The 23,552-nt window shown below is 40.6% G+C and overlaps 1 protein-coding gene across 1 annotated transcript in view; it reads right to left on the bottom strand.

Annotated features, from left to right (window-relative positions):
- The window catches only part of ATG7 (autophagy related 7), a 144,971-nt gene that overhangs the window by 66,672 nt on the left and 54,747 nt on the right, over positions 1–23,552 (bottom strand). The window contains exons 10-14 of the mRNA XM_011952509.1: positions 20,527–20,617; positions 19,008–19,152; positions 13,471–13,629; positions 3,815–4,009; positions 1,319–1,522 (exon numbers count right to left, since the gene is read on the bottom strand). Coding sequence (XP_011807899.1) covers positions 1,319–1,522; positions 3,815–4,009; positions 13,471–13,629; positions 19,008–19,152; positions 20,527–20,617 — 794 coding nt within the window. The remainder of the gene's footprint in view (positions 1–1,318; positions 1,523–3,814; positions 4,010–13,470; positions 13,630–19,007; positions 19,153–20,526; positions 20,618–23,552) is intronic.

Here is a 23,552-nt window from a genome sequence, read left to right as displayed (position 1 = left end):
GGAGGCGGAGCTTGCAGTGAGCTGAGATCCGGCCACTGCACTCCAGCCTGGGCGACAGAGTGAGACTCCATCTCAAAAAAAAAACGAGAATGGTTACCTTCTTTTCTTTATATTGGGAGGACATAAAAGCCAGTCATCCAAAGGAGATATGAGTTATTAAGTGAAAAATTTTAAAACAAAGGAAAAATAGAGGGGAGGTTACAGAAAACATCTCTGCATTGCCTCACTGGAAATTTTTTATCTGTTCTGATAAAGGAACAGCCCTACATACAGACAGACTTGTGTGAAGTTCTGAAAGCCATAGAATCGTAATTTGTACAGTGTAGTCTTGCTGTTCAAAGCACTGTCGCACTTGACCCACTTTGCACTGTGAGTTGACAGGGCAAGTATTTTTCCCTCCCCTATTAGCATTGCCAGGGAGAATACAAGACACTCAGTTAAATCTGAATTTCAGATAAATAAATTTTTAGTATAAGTGGGTCCTGAATATTGCATGGGACACATACTAAAAAATTATTCATTATTGGCCAGGCATGGTGGCTCACGCCTGTAATTCCAGCACTTTGGGAGACCAAGGCAGGGGGATCACAAGGTCAGGAGTTTGAGACCAGCCGGACCAACATGGTGAAACTCCATCTCTACTAAAAATACAAAAATTAGCCGGGCATGGTGGCACATGCTTGTAATCTCAGCTACTCAGGAGGCTGAGGCAGGAGAATCACTTGAACCCAGGAGGCAGAGGTTGCAGTGAGCCGAGATCGTGCCACTGCACTCGAGCCTGGGTGACAGAGCGAGACTGTCTCAAAAAAAAAAAAAAAATTCATTATTAACTGAAATTCAAAGTTAGCTGGGAATCCTATATTTTTACTTACTAAATCTGACACGCCTACACACCACTCCTATTTTGCAGAGGCAGAAGGAACCTAAGAGACTTTTTGGAATTACCTGGGAGGCAGTGTCAAGGCATTGATGGAATCTGATCTTTAGACTCCTAATTTGTAATGTTGTCTTGACTAAGAGAAGCACAGGAGACAATACTGAGTGTTACCAGGGATTAGTCTGCTGTAGTTTCCTCAATAAGCTTTCCAAAAATATGGTTTGTAGCCGCGTTTATATTGGTGAACAAGGAATAGCTGTACAGTTGATGACGCCAGTCAAGGTTCATAATGAGATAATGCCATCCTCCCCAAATTGGAGAATTCTTCTCTTTGTTAAAAGATAATATTTAAATAGTCATAAATGAAAGGGCTGAGTCTGTCTGCCTCAGCGCACAAGTTGGTGATAGGAAATATTTGGAACTAAAGAGAAATCCACTTACATCTCCTGGGGCCACCACATCATTGCAGAAATAGCAGCCAAGCTTGTAACCAGGGATGTTGGCAAAAAGTGATGAGCCCAGGAGGTCAGCAGATGCCACAGGGTGGTTTGGATACAAGTCCCCAGCATCTTCCTGCTTTGGTTTCTTTAGGCCATGTCTCATGACAACAAATGTGTCAAATCCCAAAGCAGCATTGATGACCAGCTGCAGGTTTCAAGGAATAAAAGAGCAGAGTTAAAAGACACATATATTTGAAGCTGTGGCTAATTCCATATTTGCTCAACTTTTTAAAATTTATTTTTTGCATGTAAGTGTAATTAGATTATAAAAGTTAATGATGATAAAAGCTACCCACTACTGAGGGCTTATTAAGTACAAAAGACCTAATTATATCACAATTATCATAAATTATCTTATTTAATTTCATTTGAAACTCAAAACAGACCAGGCACAGTGGCTCATAACCTGTAATCCCAGCACTTTGGGAGGCCGAGGAGGGCAGACTGTCTGAGGTCAGGAGTTCAAGACCAGCCCGGCAACATGATGAAACCCTGTCTCTACTAAAAATACAAAAAAATTAGCCGAGCATGGTAGCATGCGCCAGTAGTCCCAGCTACTCAGGAGGCAGAGGCACGAGAAACACTTGAACCTGGGAGGTGGAGGTTGCAGTGAGCCGAGATTCCACCACTGCACTCCAGCCTGGGCAACAGAGCAAGATTCTATCTCCAACAAAGAAAAAAGCAAACAAAAAAAACTCATAACAAACATTTCTTATTTATAGATGAGGATACTGAAAGTCAGAGAAGTTAGTTCTATAACTTGCCCAAGGTCACTTATCTGGCAAGAAGTAGGTGTATAAAACCAAGAAAACACATTTTGAGAATGTGTTCTCAAACACATTCTTTCTACCATTATACTATACTGTCATGTCCACATAGGTTTGTTTTTATAACAGCTTTATTGAGATATAATTCACATACCATATAATTCACCCTTCATGTAGATTTTTTTTGGTATCCCAGTAGCTGGAATTACAAGCACATGCCACCATGCCTGCCTGGCTCTGCATAGTTCGTATTTTGTTTTGTTTTGTTTTTTGTTTTTGAGACGGGATCTTGCTCCATTGCCCAGGCTGGAATGCAATGGCGTGATCTTGGTTCACTGCAGCCTCAACCTCCCAGGCTCAAATGATCTTCCTGCCTCATCCTCCCGAGTAGCTGGGAGCACCAGTGTGCATCACCACACCTAGCTAATTTTTTGTTTTTTTTCTAGAGATAGAGTCTCACCAAGTTGCCCAGGCTAGTCTCAAACTCCTGTGTCAAGCAATCCTCCTAAAGTGCTAGGATTACAGATGTGAGCCACCATGTCCAGCCCAACACATAAATTTTTAAAAAAACATTTTTTTCATTATACTATAACAACTTTTCATAGTTCTAATTTAACTTATTATCCCAAATTTCTGATAATATAGAAAGTTTGAAAAATAAAGGATAAACACACTACAAAAGAAAAAATCACTCAACCCACAGCTCAAAAAATTATCATTAACAGTTTGGGGTATTTTTTCCTATTATTTTCTCTCTTTCCCTCCCATTCTCTCCCTGTCTTTCTCCCTTCTTCTTGCCCTCTTTCTCTCTCCTCTCTCAATAGACAGATAAGTAGATACATAGGAAGACATATATAAATATTTAACATAACTGCTATAAAATATATACAATATTGTATCTTCCTTATTTAATATAATGTGGCATTTTCTATCTTATTAAAACTCCTTTGAAAACATACTGTGGCCGGGCGCGGTGGCTCACGCCTGTAATCCCAGCACTTTGGGAGGCCAAGACGGGCGGATCACAAGGTCAGGAGATCGAGACCATCCTGGCTAACATGGTGAAACCCTGTCTCTACTAAAAAATACAAAAAACTAGCCAGGCGTGGTGGCGGGCGCCTGTAGTCCCAGCTACTCAGGAGGCTGAGGCAGGAGAATGGCGTAAACCCGGGAGGCGGAGCTTGCAGTGAGCTGAGATCTGGCCACTGCACTCCAGCCTGGGCGACAGAGCGAGACTCTGTCTCAAAAAAAAAAAATAAAATAAAATAAACATACTGTGAATGGCTGCATACTATTCCATCATAGGTATGCACCATGATTTAGTTCACTATTCAACACTGTTGGCCCTCGAAGTTGTCATTGACCAAGCAGTGGTGAATAAGACCAAGTCTCTGTCCTCTTGGAGCTTACGTTTCAGTGTAAGTACAGTATACCTTTCAGTGCAGAGTATCTCAAAAGATTATTATGAAAATTAAGCAGTAAATGATACCTATTACATTGGGTGATGGTGTATGAGGTGAAGACAGAGTCTAAAGCAGAAGCCCTTTGGCACTATGCTACCAGGTCACACAAACCACATCTCTGCTCTGGGGAAGGAAAAGTTAGGGACACTCCTCCCTCTGGAGTGGTGGTGTATTAAATCATAAATCATAGTTAGAGACAGTGCCTACCTTTCTCTTGCTTGCAGCAATGACAGCAGGAAGCCACCTGCTCTCCCTGGTGTCCATCAACAGGAAAATGACATCATGGTTTTCGATGAGCTGCTCCAGTTGCTCCACATCTCTGCGGGCTTGCTCCAGAGTGACACTGGAGAAGTTCACTGGATGCCCAGGCATGGGTATGCTCATGTTGAATCCTCTGGCATTCTAGGGAAACACCAGGATGTAGTTATGTCTGGAACAATGGTATAGGCAATATCTCACAGCCCACACTTCCCACAGCTGCCTGCACTTACTTGTGGTCACTTACATGAGCTCTCCCTGTGCACTATTATGCTGCACCCTTCCCATGCCCTCTCTCTTCTTCACCTCTGCATCCTAGAACACCTTGACCTATCACCCCAGGGCCCTGAGGCAGGGCAGGGCAGCAAGCAAAGACATACGAATCTCAGTTCCAAAGTGGAGGGGACTCATCCTACCTGAGGTAAGGACACTGGAGAAAACTGTGTATCTTTGGCTCCTTCCAGTCATCCAAGGCCAAGAAACTTTATCACAGCACCTTCTGCCTACCCAAGTACCTCTGTTTTTTTTCTTTTCTTTTCTGTGTTTTGGGGCTTTTTGTTTTTTGTTTTTGTTTCGAGACAAGGTCTTGCTCTGTCGCCAAGGCTAGAGGGCACTGGCACAATCATAGCTCACTGAAACCATGACCTCTTGGGCTCAAGGGATCCTCCTACCTCAGCTTCCCAAGTAGCTGGGACTACAGGCACACATCACCACACCCGGATGATTTTTTAATTTTTAGTAGAGATAGGTTTCACTATGTTGCCCAGGCTGCTCTCAAACTCCTTGGCTCAAGGAATCCTCCTGATTCGGCCTCTAAAGTGCTGGAATGACAGGCATAAGCCACTGTACCCTGACTAACTACCTCTTTCCAACTGGGCTATCGCTTCCTATTTGCTTCCAAATTGCCCTCCCTTCTGTTTCCTCAGTGTTAAACATCTCCATATGGAGTGTTCTAGCAAATATAATTTGATCTAATACATTCACATTAGGTTAGAATGACTGATGATCTTGCCTTAATCCTTTCAGGGGTATATTCATTTTAAAAAACCTCAAATACAAAAAACTACTTGCTAACTTAGAGCCAAAAGATCTACTTATGAGTATGTAGATATTTTTGTGGGGCAGAAGGAGTTATAGTGGGTGATGTCAGAGGGTGGGACAGAGTAAGGCTTCACTCTCTGTCCAAAAGTAGAAGCTGTCCAGCAACCTGAGTTCCCTGAATTGGGATTTTTTACACACGCTTTAGAACAGCTCTATAATTTACCATCTACCCCTTGATGACCGCATAAGATTTTGGCATATTAACAGTGAGTCATATATGGGTGCTAATGAAGCCAGGAACACTGACTTTCCGTAAAAGATGAATGTGTTCTAGAATCATAAACTGTACCCTTAACCCTGGTATACCACTGGCCATAGGGAAGTGTTTGAAAACATCGGCTTTTTCACTCATTTGCCAAAACCCCTCACTTACTGGAAAAATAGCTCAAGGGACACGGCAAGCAGATCTTTTTAAAGAAATACCAAATTTGTAGATTGTGGATATTTTTTCATTATCTTCAACTTTAAACCTAATCTCTGGAATTCAAAAAGGAAGAACAACAATTTCAAAAGGAATGAAAAATAGAGTAGCAAGCAAAGCAGGAAAGGACGTGAGGCAAAAAGGATTTCAGAAAGAAAAAAGGTGCACAAACATGTCTATTTTAACAATGAGACTAGCACAGCTATCAGGATCTCATTAATTAATTCATTAAGTATTGTGCACCTACCATGTACCAAATGCTATAATAAGCAATAATAAAAGCAATGACTACAGTAATAATCGCAATACCTGCAATACCTTACTGACATACTACAGTTGACAAAGCATGTTAAATGGTGGTAGCTTGATCCAAAGAACTATTATGTATGTATTTTCATGACACCAAGATGGAAGCATAATCATGCAATACCAATTCTGAATTTTTGAATAATAAAGTAACTTTGCTAACCTAAATAAATCTCTACTTGCTAAAATTTCAGCCAGTAAGCTAACGTAAGAGCCCATCAGTTATGTCCACATCCCAGAGGCTGGAATTCAGCAACTTTCAACACAGTGGTTTTCTTCTTGGCTGTATATCAGAACCACCTAGAGAGTTTAATGGCCAAGCTTTTTCCCAGACCATTTAAATGGAAATCTCTAGGAATGAGCCCAGGCACCAATATTTTCTAAAACTCCCCTGATGATTCAAAGGTGCAGCCAGGTTGAGGTATAATTTACATAAAGTTAAATACACAGATCTTACATGCACAGTTCAATGTATTCTGACAAATGAGAGATTAACCACTGCATACAACTATCAAGATATAGAACATTTCCATGATGCCAGAACATGCTCTTGTGTTCCCCCTTAGTCGGTCCCCACTTGTCCCCAGATGACAACTGATCTGACTTCATAAGCCATAGATTAGACTATTCTAAAACATATCACATAAATGATATGCTAGGGTATATAATTGTTTGTGTTTGGCTTCTTTTGCTCAGCATAATGCTTTTGAGGTTCATTCATATTGTTAAGTATCAATAATACATTCCTTTTGTGGTGTAATTATACTATTATTTATCAGTTCTCCTGTTGATGGTGATTTGGGTTATTTCTAGATTTGGGCTGTTTTGAACAAAGTTGCCGTGGACAATTTTGTATAAGTATTTTCATGTATATATGTTCTCATTTCCCTTAGGTAAAGATCTAAAAGTACAATTTCTGAGTCACAAGGTAGGCATATGTTAAATTTCATGAGAAACAGCCAGATTTCCAAAGTAGTTATTTTACCAATGTATAAGTGTTTTTGTTGCTCCACACCCTGACAACATTTAGCATTGTCAGTCTTCTTAATCTCAGCCATTTTAGTAGGTGTATAAGTGATATATCTTTCTGGTTTTAATTTGTATTTCCCTGATGACTATTGACATTGAGCATTTTCACATGTTCAATGGCCATTTATAGATCTTCACCATGAATTAAGTACCTGTTCAAGCTTTTTTCCCCTTAAAAAAAGAGTTGGTTTGTGTGTCTTGTTATTGAGTGGTAGGAGTTGTTTATCTTGCATATTCTGGATAAAAGAGGACTACATATGTCTTCTCAGTTTGGCCAGTTTTTTCCTTCTTTGAAAGGCATCTTTTGAGAAGCAGAAGTTTTAAATTTGTATAAAGTCAACCAAGTTACCATTTTGTGTTTATGGTATTTACTAGGTCCTAAGAAATCTTTATTACAAGACCACTAAGATGCTTTCCCCTAGAAACTTTATAGGGGCCATTCTGGGTGTCACTTAAAGGCTCAGAGTATTCAGTGAGGTCTCTCCACTCTGTATACAGGACTCCAGTGTCTCCCAGCTTGTGTGTGAGCTCTGGAATCTCCATTCTGCTCATAGCTCTCTGGTAGTGTGTTTTTGCCTGGTCTGACTGTTGTGCTGTGAGTACACACAGCTCACTATTCAGTCAAAGACTCAAGGTGCTACCAGGCACTCCTGCGCACAGCTCCCTCATTTCTGGTACTATGTCCTGCAAATTCCAGCCACCTCAGCTGTTCTGAACCCTGCTTGTTCCTTCAGCTCACTGAGACCAAGAGTACCTCCCTGGGCTCCCACAGGCTATAGCATGGGCCAGAAAGTGCCTTCATGTAATAAGCTGGGACAAATCTTTCCTTCCCTCTGTCTGGGACCACAGTCTTTTACTACCTACTGTTCGCTGTCTGAAAAGAATAATTTTACATATTTTGTTCCAGTGTGTAATTGTTTATGATGGCAGAGCTAGTCCAGTATCCACTACTCATCAGGGTTGAAGCAGATGTCCAAATTTGGGTTTTAAAACCTCAAGTGTGGCTCCATAATCCAACACCTTTTTTTTTTTTTTTTTTCTGTGAGACGGAGTCTTACTCTGTCACCAGGCTGGAGTGCAGTGGCGTGGTCTCAGCTCACTGCAACCTCTGACTCCCGGATTCAAGCAATTCTCCTGCCTCAGCCTCCCGAGTAGCTGAGACTATAGGTGTGTGCCACCATGCCCCGCTAATTTTTATATTTTTAGTAGAGACGGGGTTTCACTCTGTTGGCCAGGATGGGTCTCAATCTCTTGACTTCATGATCCACCCGCCTCAGCCTCCCAAAGCACTGGGATTACAGGCGTGAGCAACTGTGCCCGGCCTCATAATCCAACTTCTTATTGCCTCAAATAGCTATTTGATTTATAGAAGATCAGTTGTTTTCTTATTCAATTTACTCTTCCCCAAGATCAGGTATTTGTAGCAGAGCAGTTCTTTTCATATAATTTTGTCACAGCATTTTTAAAGGCACATGGAAAGGGCCAATGTGACACCTATATCCTGGAGTAGAAGAGAAGGAATTAGTCAAAGAATACCATATAGATAAAATGCAAGCGTTTCTTATGAGCTGGACATTTGAGATACTGGAAGATCTGGGGCCAGAGTACAGTTAGTTTGGAATAAATATATTTTAGAGCAAAACACGAAAGTCAAACTCTCTAGTTCTGACGGAGTGTTTAAGGTTTTTCGGGCCAACTATTCAGTGAAACCACCCTGTCCCTGAGTTCTGTCACCCAGGAGAAGCAGGGTGAAGGGTGCTCATGACCTCCTGGTACACTTCTTTGCATTTCCTGTGTTAGTCCATTTCACACTGCTATAAAGGAATACTTGAGGCAATTAAATGAAAAGAGGTTTATTTGGATTGTGGTTCTCCAGGTTGTACAAGAAGTATAGTGCTGGCATCTGCTTCTGATGAGGGAAGCTTCCACTCATGGTGAAAGGCGAAGGGGGAGCAGGTGCATCACATGGCAAGGGAGGGAGCAGGAGAGATGCTAGGCTCTTTCAAACAACTAGCTCTTGCTCACGTGAACTAAGACATCGAGAACTCACTCATTAATGTGGGGTGGGCACCTAACCATACATGAGGGATCACCTCCATGACCCAAACACCTCCCACCAGGCCCCACCTCCAACAGTGAGGATCACAATTCAACATGAGATTTGGAGAGGACATCCAAATCAAATCACTTCCTATGAATTTACTATTTCAAAATTTAAACTTTTTCTTTCTTTCTTTCTTTTTTTGAGACAGACTCTCGCTCTGTCACCCGGCTGGAATGCAGTGGTGTGATCTCGGCTCACTGTAACCCCCACCTCCCGGTTCAAATGATTCTCCTGCCTCAGCCTCCTGAGTAGCTGGGACTGCAGGTATGTGCCACCACACCCAGCTCATTTTTGTATTTTTAGTAGAGACAGGGTTTCACTAAACTCTGTTGTGTTGGCCAGGATGATCTTGATCTCTTAACCTCATGATCTGCCCACCTCAGCCTCCCAAAGTGCTGGGATTACAGGCATCAGTCACTGCGCCCGGCCCAAAATTTAAACATTTTAAAAGGCTCTATCACCCATTATTTTTTTCTTTTCCAAGTCAGATGTCACTCGACTTCAAGCATTGAGATTAGAATCTTGCAATAACAAGTAAGGGATAGCCCAAATTAGATAATCTTGCATTAATAAAACCAATCTTTCTAACTTTTCCAGGTAACCAGATATCTAGGAAGTCTGCATTTAACACAGTTCTTACCTTCAAAAGGCCACTTTTCTTCCCTGGAATGCTCCTCCTGGTCCCTGGCCTTTCCCACCACTCTCTGGTCCTTGCCTCCCTCCCCAAGACCCCTTCTGAGCAATTCCTTCAGAGCTCAGACCAAATGTCACTTCCTTAAGAAGGCTTTCCCTGCCCCCACACCCCGACACCTGTCCAGGTCCTGCTCTTCTATATTTCCTGAGCAATGTCTACTTATCCTTTTATTTAGTATTTCAATTATATTTCAATAAAATATAAGTTCTATAAGGGCAGAACCATGTCTTGTTTACTTAGGTCGAGTCTTTTCTCCATAGCCTGGTAGAAGGAAGGTGATGAATAAGTATCCGTTGAATGAAGAAACTGTACTAAATCAAGCATATAAAGAAAGCCCCTTAAGGCTGGCTAACCAATAAGTTAAATAGTTTCACAAGTATTTTTCATGAATGTGATGAATTATACTAGTACTTCAATGGGTTGTATATATTATCTACTATTATTTATAAGGCATAAGAATAAAAGTATAGAAGACATGGACCCTGGCCTGGGGGACTTACTAGTCCAACAAGGAAAACAGAGTAACACGATGTAAGTGTGAAGGAAGAGGCTTGATGCCGGAGGGCTGTTTCCAAGAACAGTTGGACTTGCTCTCTCAGGCCCAGCATGGCGGTCCTTGCTCCAACCTCAGCCTTCTCTTCCTCCTCATCTTCTTTGACTTCTATGTTGCAGCCACCCTGGTTTTCTTCCAATTCCACAAAAGTACCATGCTCATCCTACCTCAGGCATTTGTACAGACAGCTCCACTACCCTCAACCTAGCTAACTCCCACTCATCCTTCAGGGGTTTGTTTCCTCAAAAGTCTTCCCAGTCCACCCCTCATCTAGGTCAGGTCTATCTGTTATACATTCTCATGGCAACTGAGCTCCTGCTTCCCGCATGTATTACAATGATAAGTATTTGTGAAAGTATTTGTTAATCACCATCCCCCACTAGACTTTAAGCTCCACATGTCTGTCTAGTTCCCCTGTCCCTGGAACATAGTAGGTCTTAAATACACTACTTGACACGCAAGTAAGTAATAGAACAACTAAACAAATAAACAGTGGGAAGGGGGAACTGTATTGTGTCACTGACGATGACTAGGATTTGGGTAAACAAAAATTTGAGGCATCTAATAACTGACAGAGCTCAGGTTTGACTAGGATTTGGGTAAACAAAAATTTGAGGCATCTAATAACTGACAGAGCTCAGGTTCAAAGCCAGGTCTGTCTGGGTCCTAAAGGGAGTTCATAATACTCTCCAATAATAGATTGGATTATTCCTTTGTGTGTGTGTGTGTGTGCTAGGGTCTCACTAGGTTGCCCAGGCTGGTCTCGAACTTCTGGCCTTAAGCGATCTCCTCCCACTTCAGCCTCCCAAAGCGCTGGGTTTACAAGCTTCAGCCACTGTGCACAGCCTAGACTGGATTATTCTTCCCAAATAGGCACCTCCTCCCTCTAGTAATTATATATCCTCACTCTTTGCAACGTGACCTTTGCAAGACCTCCTACTAGGAGGAGTACATTGACTAATGTCAATGACTTTGGGCTTGATCCTGTGACTTGCTTTGGTAACAGAAATGGAAGACATCACACTGTACCATTGTTGAGCTAAGACTTTAAGGCATAATAATTACCAACCCTTTTAAGCTTAAACCTTCTACCGTAGGAAGAGTAGGACACAAATGACTATTCCTCCTTTAGCCTAGATTTTGAAAATAACAAATACAATGGACTGGAACCTGACTCCAAGTTATGCGGCTTATTGAGTAAGTTCAGCCTAGTGACACAGCTGAACCACAGCCAACCTGCACATCCATGAACAGGAAATAAATGTTTGCAATTGTAAGCCACTGAGATTTTGGGATTGCGTGATATGCAATATTGTCCCAGCAGAAATCTAACTAATATGGCTCCTCAATGACAGGGTTGCAACTTATTTTTTTCAGCATCTAGCACATAGCTGGCTACATAGCGGGTGGTGAATCAATACTGTTAAACCCAATAAATGATGTTCCTCAGGGACTCTAGTGAAATGGATGAAAACATTAACAATGCTTCTAAAGCAAAGATTTTTAAAATGGATGAATCTAATACAAAGTGACTAAAGAGAGAAACTTTGAGAAAATGGGCTTTTTTTTTCTTTTTGGTTAGGACTGACAACCTCTTCTGGCACTTTAAGTATGAACAAATGCTTTGGAGACACCTAATCTAACTCCTGTCAGATAAATTAAGTATTCAAGAGGCAGAATATCGTTTGCTGGTTGACCTTAAAAAAAGAAAACTGTCAAGATTTTAAATGAAAGGAGCTGAATGACTTTTCTCTTGTTATCTGGTATTTCTAATGATATAACTCAAAAACCAGAAGCAGCTAGAGCAAAAAGCTAAACTTTCAGCCCAATCTTTCTTCTACATGAAGACTTGCATTCAATTTATTTTCATAAATCTGTACTAAGTAACTACCAAGTATTTTGGTGATAGAGGAAAAATAGTATCTTAGATCTGAGCCACTGCAAATCTCTTTGGAACCAGGCAGGATATAAAAATATATACACTCCTAAATTCCTCAACTTAAACTCATAATGCTTTGCAACGTACAAACCATTTCTTCATACATTCCTCATTTCATTTTCACAAGAATATGTGAGAAAGATTAATTATTATTATTATATTATTTAGACAGTGTTTCGCTTTGTCACCTAGGCTTGAGTGCAATGGCATGATCACAGCTCACTGCAGCCTTGACCTCCCAGGCTTAAGCAATCCTTTTGTTTCAGCTACCAGCGTAGCTGGGACTACAGGTGCACACCATCACCACACTTGGCTAATTGTATTTTACAGAGATGGGGTCTCACTATGTTGCCCAGGCTGGTCTCAAACTCCTGGACTCAAGTGAGCCTCCTGCCTTAGCCTCCCAAAGTGCTGGTGAGAGGTGAAACCAGTTGGACTTCCTGGGTCGAATGGGGACTTGGAGAACTTTTCTGTCGAGCTAGAGGATTGTAAATGCACCAATCAGCACTCTGTAAAAACGCACCAATCAGCACTCTGTGTCTAGCTAGAGGATTGTAAACACACCCATCAGCACTCTGTAAAAACACACCAATCAGCACTCTGTGTCTAAAGGATTGTAAACCCACCAATCAGCACTCTGTAAAAACACACCAGTCAGTGCTCTGTGTCTAGCTAAAGGTTTGTAAACACATCAGTCAGCACTCTGAGAAACGGACCAATCAACACTCTGTAAAATGGAACAATCAGCATGACATGGGTGGGGACAAATAAGGGAATGAAAGCTGGCCATCCCAGCCAGCAGTGGCAATCTGCTCGGGTCCCCTTCCACGCTGTGGAAGCTTTGTTCTTTCACTCTTCACAATAAATCTTGCTGCTGCTCACTCTTTGGGTCTGCACCACCTTTAAGAGCTATAACACTTGCCACGAAAGTCCGCAGCTTCATTCTTGAAGTCAGTGAGACTATGAACCCAGCAGAAGGAAGAAACTCCAGACACATCTGAAGGAACAAACTCCAGACATACCATCTTCAAGAGCTGTAACACTCACCGCAAAGGTCCGCAGCTTCATTCTTGAAGTCAGTAAGACCAAGAACCCACCAGAAGGAACCCCACAAACCCACCGGAAGGAAGAAACTCAGGACACATCTGAAGGTACAAATTCCAGACACACCATCTTTAAGAGCTGTAACACTCACCGTGAAAGTCCGCAACTTCATTCTTGAAGTCAGCAAGACCAAGAACCCACCAGAAGGAACCAACTGCAGACACACTGGGATTGCAGGTTATGTTTTTTTATCCCTCTCTCAGATGAGGAAACAGAGGCTGAGCCACATGGTGAGTGGCTGGTAGAAAGTGACAGATGTCTGATTCTCTTTCTTCAATGCCACAAGGGCCTCATTTCCCAAGACTTAAACATTTATAGATATAACAGAAAACCTCTGCAAAAGCATCAACATACCACACCGGGGAATATTTTCTGGAGCCGGTCTGCTGCAGCCAGAGCCTTGGGCTTACCACCCACTAGGCAATCTTCAAACTCATAGAGAGGTTGCCTCACAGGATTGGAGTAGGAGATCTTGGCATTGTCCACAAATGTGATGTGTCTCACGCCCCAACCCTGTGTGGAAACAGGAGATCATGGTGTGTTTCTGATGAACATTTCACAGGGCGCTGTCTCTTGAAATCTCAAAAGGAGTATTGGTTTGGAGAAGCTTGGGAACCTCAAAACACAAGAAACTTCAGAAACTGAATTGTGCAAATTCAGGTTACGAAAAACAGAATGTTGACTTTCCTTAAAAAACAACATAATTATATACTTAGTGCCTGGTTTACTGGAGCAATGAGACTAAAAAATGTCAGAGTGGGACAGATTAATAATTCATTATTTTTGACAGTGCCACCAAAGATTTGGAGGTGAATCCCATAAGAATTGTCTATGCTGTCATTTTAAAAAGATTAGCAATAGCCCATAAATGTCCTTGATTTCCCTTAACGAATAATTAAATATAAATAACTACTCTTGAAGCTCACTTAAAGCCTGAATGAACTCCTCAAAAAAATGACTCACAAATTATTTCCCACTGTATGATATTTTAGAACATTTTGTACCATTTCTTCAAGAGACAAAGCCTTATTAATAATCTGGAATTTAGGGAACAAGTCTATATTCTTAGAAATAGTTTTCACGGTTTTATAGGCTTCAGTTATGTCTCCTATAACAGTTTTATAAAACCATACAATTTTAAAGGTAGACGGGATCTCTAAAATCCTTAGTCCAACTACTTTGTTTTACCGATATGGAAACTGATGCCCAGGAAAGATAAGTGATTTGCCTAAGGGATACATCTGGTTAATGGTGGGAATGAATGAGCTCTCCAGAGTGGCAACCAAATGAAGTTGCCTACTTCTTGGGGTAGGGTACAGTGGGTATATTTTAGTAGATCATAAATAAGCATACGGAGCTAAGAGATGTCCTGCCATGACTGGCTATAAGGCTAAGATTCTGCTGTCTCTCTTATTTCATTATCTTTCCATTAGAAACTGAGAGACTCAATTAGATTGAAGGTTCAGAGGTCCAGCCCTCGAGGACCCAAGATTCGTTTTCAGTGTTGAGCACAACAGGCCAGAATCTGCCTTTCGTAAGTATAGGTTAGACGGGCTGTTTTGAAGCCCACTGGTAACCTTTTGGTCTACCCACCCAGTTTTGTAAATTATTTTCATCATCTAAGCAACCTACCATGGAGGGAGAATAAAGTCACTTGTGCTTGCTTTGGGAATGTTTATTTCTGAAGTATTTTTGCATTCCTTAAAGCAACTGATGAGTGGATAGCAAGGAAGGCAGTCTGGGAACGTGCTGGGTAGTGGGAAGAAAGCTAGATACATTACAAACATGCCATAGGTTAGTCACATGCAGGTGTATTTGCACAAACTTAACTTTTGGTTTCCTGGAATGCTACACAGTTTAAATGGCTAATCTGCAAAGATTAAAGAAAATCACAATACTCAATGCTGGTGAGGATGTGGTAGGGAGAAAATCATCCTACTGATTGAGAATGTTAAAGCAGTCTAATCTTTCCGGAAAGCAATTTGGCGGTATGCTTCTAGAATCTTAAGAATACCCATATCCTATGACCTATTTCCAGCAAGTTATCTGAAGAAGTAATCTGACATACTGACCAAGATGCAGTCACAAAGATGTTCTTTGCAGCACAATTTACAATTGTAAAAAATTGGAAACAATGTTAATGCTAAACATTAGGAGAAGGGTTCAGTAAGTTATGTTTCATCATAGAAGAAGGCATATTCTACAGTCATAAAGCTTTAGCAGACATTGCAGTGAACTCGTGCAGTCCCGACTACTCGGGAGGCCGAGGTGGGAAGATCACAAGGTCCAGTCCAGCCTGGGCAACAAAGCCAGATCCTGTCTCAAAAAATAAAAAGAAGGCCTCATAGACAGGCATAAAAATGACATGTTAATTGGTAACAGCAAAGGACATTATTATATATCTAATAAAGGACATTATATATCTAATAAAATGTTAAAATACATATTAAACACTGAAAAGTAACAAGTGAAAAAGCAGTAGGAAAATGAGTGTCTTCTTTTCTGCTTTATGACTTTTATACTTTACAAATTTTCTATAACGGCTTTATGTTGACTTTGCAATTTTGAAAAATATTAGGAAAATCTAAGCATCTACTAATTCTAGAACCTAGAAAAAGACAGTAAAATAAATTCCACAGATGGAAGAAAAAATTAATAAAGATAAAAGTAGATATTTATGAATCTGAAAGCAAAATGAGACAGAAAACAAAAATTATAGAATAAATAAAGTAATGCTCCAAAAAGACTGATAAAATAGACAAGCTTCTCTAGCAAGACTGAATATGAGAAAAAAAGAGAAAACACAAATATACAACATTAGGAATATGAAAAGATTTTTTAAAAGATAAAAAGATTTAAAAAATAAGAGAATACCATATATATTTTATGTCAATTAATTGTTAAAGCTAGAAAAGCAGTACAAAATCTAAAAAGGTGAGTCAACCCAGAAACACATGTAGAAGTTCACAGATTTCCAGCACCCCCACTGCCCCAACCAACAAAATTCTTAAATGCATCAGGCCCAGACGGATTTATAACTGAATTTTACTTAACCATCAAGGAACAGGCAATTCATTTATTTTAACTGTTCTGGAGCTTAGAAAAAGGCAGAACGTTTTAAGTTTATTTTATAAAGCTAGCATAATGTAGCTATAAAATATACAGATAGAACAGGGAATAATATGACGATAAACCAATTTGACTTATGAAGTGAGATGTAAAATTTATTGATTAATTAATTGGTTGATTGAGACAGTGTCTTGCTCTGTCACCCAGACTGGAGAGCAGTGGTACGATCTTAGCTCACTATAGCCTCAAACCTCCTGGACTGAGGCAATCCTCCCATCTCAGCTCCCAAGCAGCTGCAACTACAGGCACGCGCCACCACAGCCTGGCTAATTTTTGTTTTTTTGTTTTTTTGTAGAGATGGGATTTCGCCATGTTGTCCAGGCTGGTCTCAAACTCCTGACTCAAAGGATCCACCCACCTTGGCCTCCCAAACTGCTGGGATTGCACGTGTGAGCCACCGTACCCGGGCGAGATGTAACATTTAAAAACAAAACATTACTAATTGAAATCAAGGGTATATGAGAAGAATAAGATACCGTGTACAAATAGGGTTTATTCTAGGAATGTTCAACATTAGAATACTTTGTCTTGATAAACGTAGTTAATAAAGCTCAACATTTCTGATATAAACATGCAGAAGCAGAAATCAGCTTCTTTAAATTATAAAGAACACTTACCAGAAACCAATATCAAAATTAAAGGTCAAAACAAGAGTTTCAATATTTTAATGACTTTAATGTTGCTCTCATTAAAGTCAGCAACAAAACAAAGATAACACTCTCACTGCCATTCGTCTACATAACTGTGGAGTTCTACCCAGTCTTATAAGACAAGGAAAAGAAAGATATAAGTGTTGGTGAGGAATACTATTAAGCTACAAAAGAATAAAAAACTCTTAGAACTAAGAGAGCTTAGAAAGATGGCCAAAGATAAATATGCAAAATTCACTATTTTTCCTACATCCCAGTAATAGTCAACTGGAAAGTTTAATGGGAGAAAATATCTCTAAAGGAAAAAACATCATTAAATATGTAGAAATACCATATTTAAACTAAATTAGATACATGCAAGGCCTATATAAAGAAAATACTACTGAAAGATAAAGATGATCTAATTAAGAGATACACCATGCTCCCAGAACTAAGGATTAATGTCATAAAAATACATCAATTCCTTCTAATTTATCTATAAATTCATTGTAATTTCAACTAAAACAGTGAGTATGAATATAGGAATAAAAAAATAGATCAATGAGTCAAAATAGAGAATCCATAGAGACTCAGGTATGTAAGGGGGTTTAGCATTTGATAAAGACAGAAAAATGTTTTAGATTACCGAATAAATGCCATTAAAACAACAATCCATTTTGTGCAAAAGTAGCTAGATCTTTACCCCTCATCATATAACCAAAAAATTTCCATATTCATAAAGCTCTAACATAAAAACAAGAGTTCCATAAGCCACGAAGGAAAAGACTGATACATATAATAACATAAAGCTGAAAAAAACTTTTATATGGCTAAAGATACCTTAGATAAACTGAGAAAAACATTTGCATCATAATACAGAAAAAAGGTTAATTGCCCCAATAAAAAGAACTCTAAATCAATAAAAGACACAACCCAAAGAACATGAATCAAAAAAATAAAACTCACAAAAGAAATAAAATTAAACTCACCCTTGCTAATTAAAGAAATGCAAATTCAAACAATAAATGTTACTTAACTGACTGAGATTTCAAAAGTTGACATATCCAATTTTGGCAAGAGTGTGGAAAAAAGTTCTGTGTCTCATATGTGTAACATTTTTGGAAGGCAATTTCGTTTGAAAAAAATTTTTGACCAGGCGTGGTGGCTCACACTTGTAAACCCAGCACTTTGGGAGGCCAAGGCAGGCAGATCACTTGAGCACAAGAGTTCAAGACCAACCTGGACAACATGGCGAAACCCTGTCTCTACTAAAAATACAAAAATTAGCCAGGTGTAGTGGTGTACACCTGTAGCCCCAGCTACTCAGGAAGTTGAGGCAGGAGAATCGCTGAACTCAGGAGGCGGAGGTTGCAGTGAGCTGAGATCATGCCACTGCACTGCGGCCTGGGTGACGACAGTGTGAGACTTTGTCTCAAAAAAAAAAAAAAAAATTAATGACAAACATAAATAAAATATTTACATTCAAATTCTAAACTCTCTCTAACATAGCAATTCTATGACTAGCACTTTCTTCCTAAAAAAAAAAACATCCTATGGATGAATAAACATACAAGTATAAGAATGTTCTCTAACAGAGAACAATATCTAATAGAAAAAAATAGAAAGTAACCTGAAATTGATTAAATAAAGAACACAGTCATAAACAAAATACCACATATACATACTATGGAAACACATACCACATATACATACTATGGAAACACAGAAAGGTAGCCACAGTCATTTTTCTATCTAGTTAAAAATAAAAACCTGTTATAGATAGTATGCTATGATCTAATTTTTATAAATATAAATATATATCAGCAAAGATAAACATTTCTCTATATTTAGATATGTCTACAATAACATCTGGGAAAGAGGCTGCATACTAATCTACAAAGTCAGCTTAACAGGAAATGGGACTTGCGATGGGTGTGGAGGACTTTCTGTTTCTATCTGATGATAAAAGCTTGTATTTCTTTTACACTTAAAAAGATAAGAAAAGGAAAAAGGAAGGGAGGGAGAGATGGAGGAGATGGAGAGCTGGGAGATGGAAGGCAATCATGAAGAGTAAAACAAGAAGAGAAGCTACAATTTCAAAGGTGCCATTTGCACCCCCCACTTCCTACTTACCATCAACGTCCTAGCTACATTGCAACCCAAGGTGCCGGCTCCAAGCAGCAGACATTTGACAGACACAACCTTGTCCAAGTCTAAAGTAGGAACCAATCTCCAACACATCAGTTTGAGATTTAGATTCACTGATGACTCAGCTAACCTAGAAAAGGAGAGATTTACTTATTCAGTCTCTCATTTGTGCAATAATCTTGTTCTGAAAGATTTCAAGTGGCTATGTGAGAAAATAAGAAATAATAACAAAATTCAGATCAAATGAAAAAGAAAACGAAGCTGGAGGGTAAGCAAGGAGGAGAAAGGTTCCCACCCAACAGCATGCTATTGGAGTCCTCTGCAATGAGGGGGCCACAAATTTGACACCGAGTTCCAGCAGCCAAGGTGAAAAGGGAAGAGCATGACCAGTTATAGGAATCATGGTGTCCACGAATAAAAACACACCATTTGATTAAGAGGAAAGTTTTTCCTAGTACTGAAAACAGAAATTTATCTCATATATCTCCTTAATAAAGAATGCACTCAGGCCAGGCAGTGGCTCACCCCTGTAATCTCAGCACTTTGGGAGGCCGAAGCAGGTGGATCACCTGAGGTCAAAAGTTCGAGACCAGCCTAGCCAACATGGTGAAACCCTGTCTCTACCAGAAACATAAAAATTAGCTGGGTGTGGTGGCAGGCGCCTGTAATCCCAGCTACTCAGGAGGCTGAGGCAGGAGATTCGCTTGAACCCGGGAGGCGGAGGTTGCAGTGAGCCGAGATCATGCCATTGCACTCCAGCCTGGGCAACAGGAGCGAAACTGTCTCAAACAAACAAACAAACAAACAAAAAGAGTGCACTCAGATTCGACCTTAAATACAATAGTGGTTTCCATGAAATAATTCTTCTAATATCCTTCAAAGTAGGCCAATAAGGGCTGGGCGTGGTGGCTCATGCCTGTAATCCCAGCACTTGGGGAGGCCGAGGCAGGTGGATCACGAGGTCAGGAGTTCGAGACTAGCCTGGGCAACACAGTGAAACCCTGTCCCTATAAAATACAAAAAATTAGCTGGGTGTGGTGGCGTGTGCCTGTAATCCCAGCTACTCAGGAGGCTGAGGCAGAAGAATCGCTTGAACCCAGGAGGCGGAGCTTGCAGTGAGCAGAGATCGCGCCTTTGTATTCCAGCCTGTGCAGAGCAAGACTCCGTCTGGGGCACAGGGAGAAGTGGGCCAACAGGACCAAGCCAGAGGACAATGCATAAAGGACTGAAAGACAGTACAGGTACACTGGTGGTCTGAGAGCATGAGCTTGAAACAGGAACAAAATTTAAAATGTCTAGAACAGACGAACAGTCTGCCCTTCAGGATATGCATTGTTAATATTAATTCTCACAACCAAACTTCAATTAAAGAGCAGGATAACACATGGCAGCGTGACTGGCACCCCCTGGGCTGAATTACACAATGTTGTGTTGGCCTGACAGAACTTGGTGTGTGTCTTGGTTACAAAAAGCCTGACTGGAGAAAACAGCTTCCCAAATCTACCTTTTAGGGTCCATACATTCACTGAGGTTCACCATCCTTGGTCCCATGCCTCCTTTCTGGTTCTTTTCCCATCCAACTGCTTTAGGACAATCTTAAGGCAAATAAAACACAAAGCTTAATGAAGGAGGGAAGAATAAAAACAGATCAAGCAGCGACCTTGCATAAAAAGGATTGACATTCATAATGGCCCATGCATTGACAAGCTTTTGGTTTGCTTCTTTCTAAAAGAGACTTGAGGGCCTGAATTTCCATGGACTTGCTACAGTTGCCTCCCAATCTTTCTCAACTACTGGGAGTCTTGTTTAGGGACCATCAAACCCAAGCAATCTTCCTGTACAGGAGCTTCTGAAATAGTCCTCAACTCTGGCCCAAGGTGCCTCAACTTTCACTGTTACTGGAAATTGCTGAAAAAAAAAAAAAGGACAGTCTTATCTGGGGTAGGTATAACCCCACTGAGGCTTCTATCTAAGCAAGCCAAGCCAATGTAACTGCAGCACACCTTCACTGAAGTTCCTATTGGGATCTGAATCTTTAAATTCAGTTTGTACCTTCTGTTGCTCATCCTTACCATGTCCCCCTGCTCAGCCTTTCTGTCACTGCACCTGTGAGCAGGTCATAGTCCAAGGTGACTGTCCTTTGATTAAGCTGCCCTTTCCTTTAACTTCATCTTTATCCATTCAGAACTTTCCCTTCCCTGACTTCTCCCTTCCCCGCTGTCCTTTTAATCCCTGCTATGGTAGCCTCTGTAACTCCAATTAATTCCAATTCTAGCAGTTCCCAAAGTGTGTCCTATTCAATAATCTCAGAGGATAAGGATCCTGTAGCTAAACAGACTTGGGAAATGCTTCTATACTTATATCTATCTTCTATCTCCAGCCCCCCAATACCACTCAAACGTGGCCATTCACATGGCACATGAGGGAGATAAAAGCTCTGAGAAACCTGCAGTACAGAACCCACGAGATTTGACTTGGCTTTGTGTTTCCCAAACTTACATGGCTCTCCGTATCTCCCTTCATTTCCCTGTATACCAATTACAATCTCAAAGGAAACACTGCTCTATTCTACTGTTGCAAAATTCTCTTAAACATCTCAATTGCTTTGTAGGACACGCCTGCATCCTTCTCATGTTAATGAAAGCTCTGCTTGCCTTGGTGGAACCACAGCCTTGTAAATCTTGCTAGTGGATCCACCCAACCTCTTGGGCTGCCTACATCTCAGGACCTATGCTGCTCCCCCTTTCTCATTGAATTCCCACTGCTTACAATAAAGCCTGAACTCTTAAGCAAGAAATTCACCCCGCCACAGCCTACACTTCCAGCATCACCTCCAGTCTGCCTTAAGCAACAGACTCTGCAGGAACAGAAACTCCTTGACTTGAAATTAAGATGTATGGGACTGGGAGGGGGAATTTTAATTTTGTTTCTAATTGTATGCTGGTTTTTTCTTTTTTTTTTTTTTGTTGAGACAGAGTCTTGCTCTGTCGCCCAGGCTGGAGTGCAGTGGCATGATTTTGGCTCACTGCAAGCTCCGCCTCCCAGGTTTCCTCCATTCTCCTGCCTCAGCCTCCTGAGTAGCTGGGACTACAGGTGCCCGCCACCACACCCGGCTAATTTTTTGTATTTTTAGTAGAGATGATGCTTCACCGTGTTAGCCAGGATGATCTCGATCTCCTGACCTCGTGATTCACCCGCCTCAGCCTCTCAAAGTGCTGGGGTTACAGGCGTGAGTTACCACACCCAGCCTGTACACTGGTTTTCTTTGTCCATTCTCCTACTTCTGAATTTCTCTCAAGATCGCAATTTTCCTTTCCTTGGGAAACTTTTTAGCTTTTGACATTAAAAAAAAAAATAGTATTGCCCAATATAATTATGGGACCTAGAAGGTATTGAGATTCCCTTTACACGATCTTTTGTTTCTGGGATAGGGTGACCAATGAGAAACCATAGGGCCAATTATCCTTGAAAGCTACTTGGGCCCCAGTTTGGCTGGGGGTATCATTCACAGTAAGAAGCCAGAAAGCAAACGTCCTTCCCCATTTTAAATTGGGCACTCTAATGCGGTATTTTTTAATGCCATGAAAAATTAAAACTGAAATAATAGAGTTTTCTTGTTTGAGACAGGGTCTTGCTTTGTTGCTGAAGCTGGTCTTTAACTCCTGGGCTCAAGTGATCCTCCAGCTTCAGCCTCTGGAGCAGCTGGGATTACAGGCATGAGCCACCACACCCAGTCAGATTTGAGTTTCATGAAGAGGTTAAGACTTCAGAATTGTTTTTCTGTGGGGAAAAGAAATAGTTCCCACTTGCTACTAATTGATATTTTGTTTGATATTATTACTATTCTTAGATTGAATTAAAAATGTGTCTCTCAACAGCAAAGACATGGAATCAGTTTAAATGCCCATCAGTGACAGACTGGATAAAGAAAATGTGGTACACATACACTATGAAATACTATGCGGCCATAAAAAAGAATGAGATCATGTCTTTTGCAGGAACATGGATGGAGGCTGAGGCCATTATCCTTAGCAAACTAGTGCAGGAACAGAAAACCAAATACTGCATGTTCTTAGTTGTAAGTAGGAGCTAAATGATGAGAACTCATGGACACAAAGGGGAACAACAGACACTGGGGCCTACTTGAGGGTGAAGGGTGGGAGGAGGGAGAGGATCGGAAAAAATACTAGGTACTAGGTATTAGTACCTGGGTGATCAAATAATCAGTACAACAAACCCCTGTGAAACAAGTGTACCTATATAACAAATCACATATACCCTGAACGGAAAATACAAGTTTTTTTGTTTCTTTTTTAATGTGTCCCTGATATATAGCACAGGAACTTGACAAGAACTACAGAATCATAGTCTAGTACTGTAATCCATAACTCCAGCCTAGGTTTTCTCTTGTTACAGGTAAGAAATTATTAGACAAAAATAAAACATACTTTCAATTAAAAGCTCTCTATACTCGAAAGGTTACAGATGCTGGGCTCATGTCTGTAGTCCCAGCTACTTGGGTGGCCAAGG

Source organism: Colobus angolensis, unplaced genomic scaffold (genome assembly GCF_000951035.1).
Source record: "Colobus angolensis palliatus isolate OR3802 unplaced genomic scaffold, Cang.pa_1.0 Scaffold34, whole genome shotgun sequence".
Classification (NCBI taxonomy): Eukaryota; Metazoa; Chordata; class Mammalia; order Primates; family Cercopithecidae; genus Colobus; species Colobus angolensis.
Note: the sequence above shows the minus strand (reverse complement) of the source record. Positions and strands in the feature narration are given on the sequence as shown.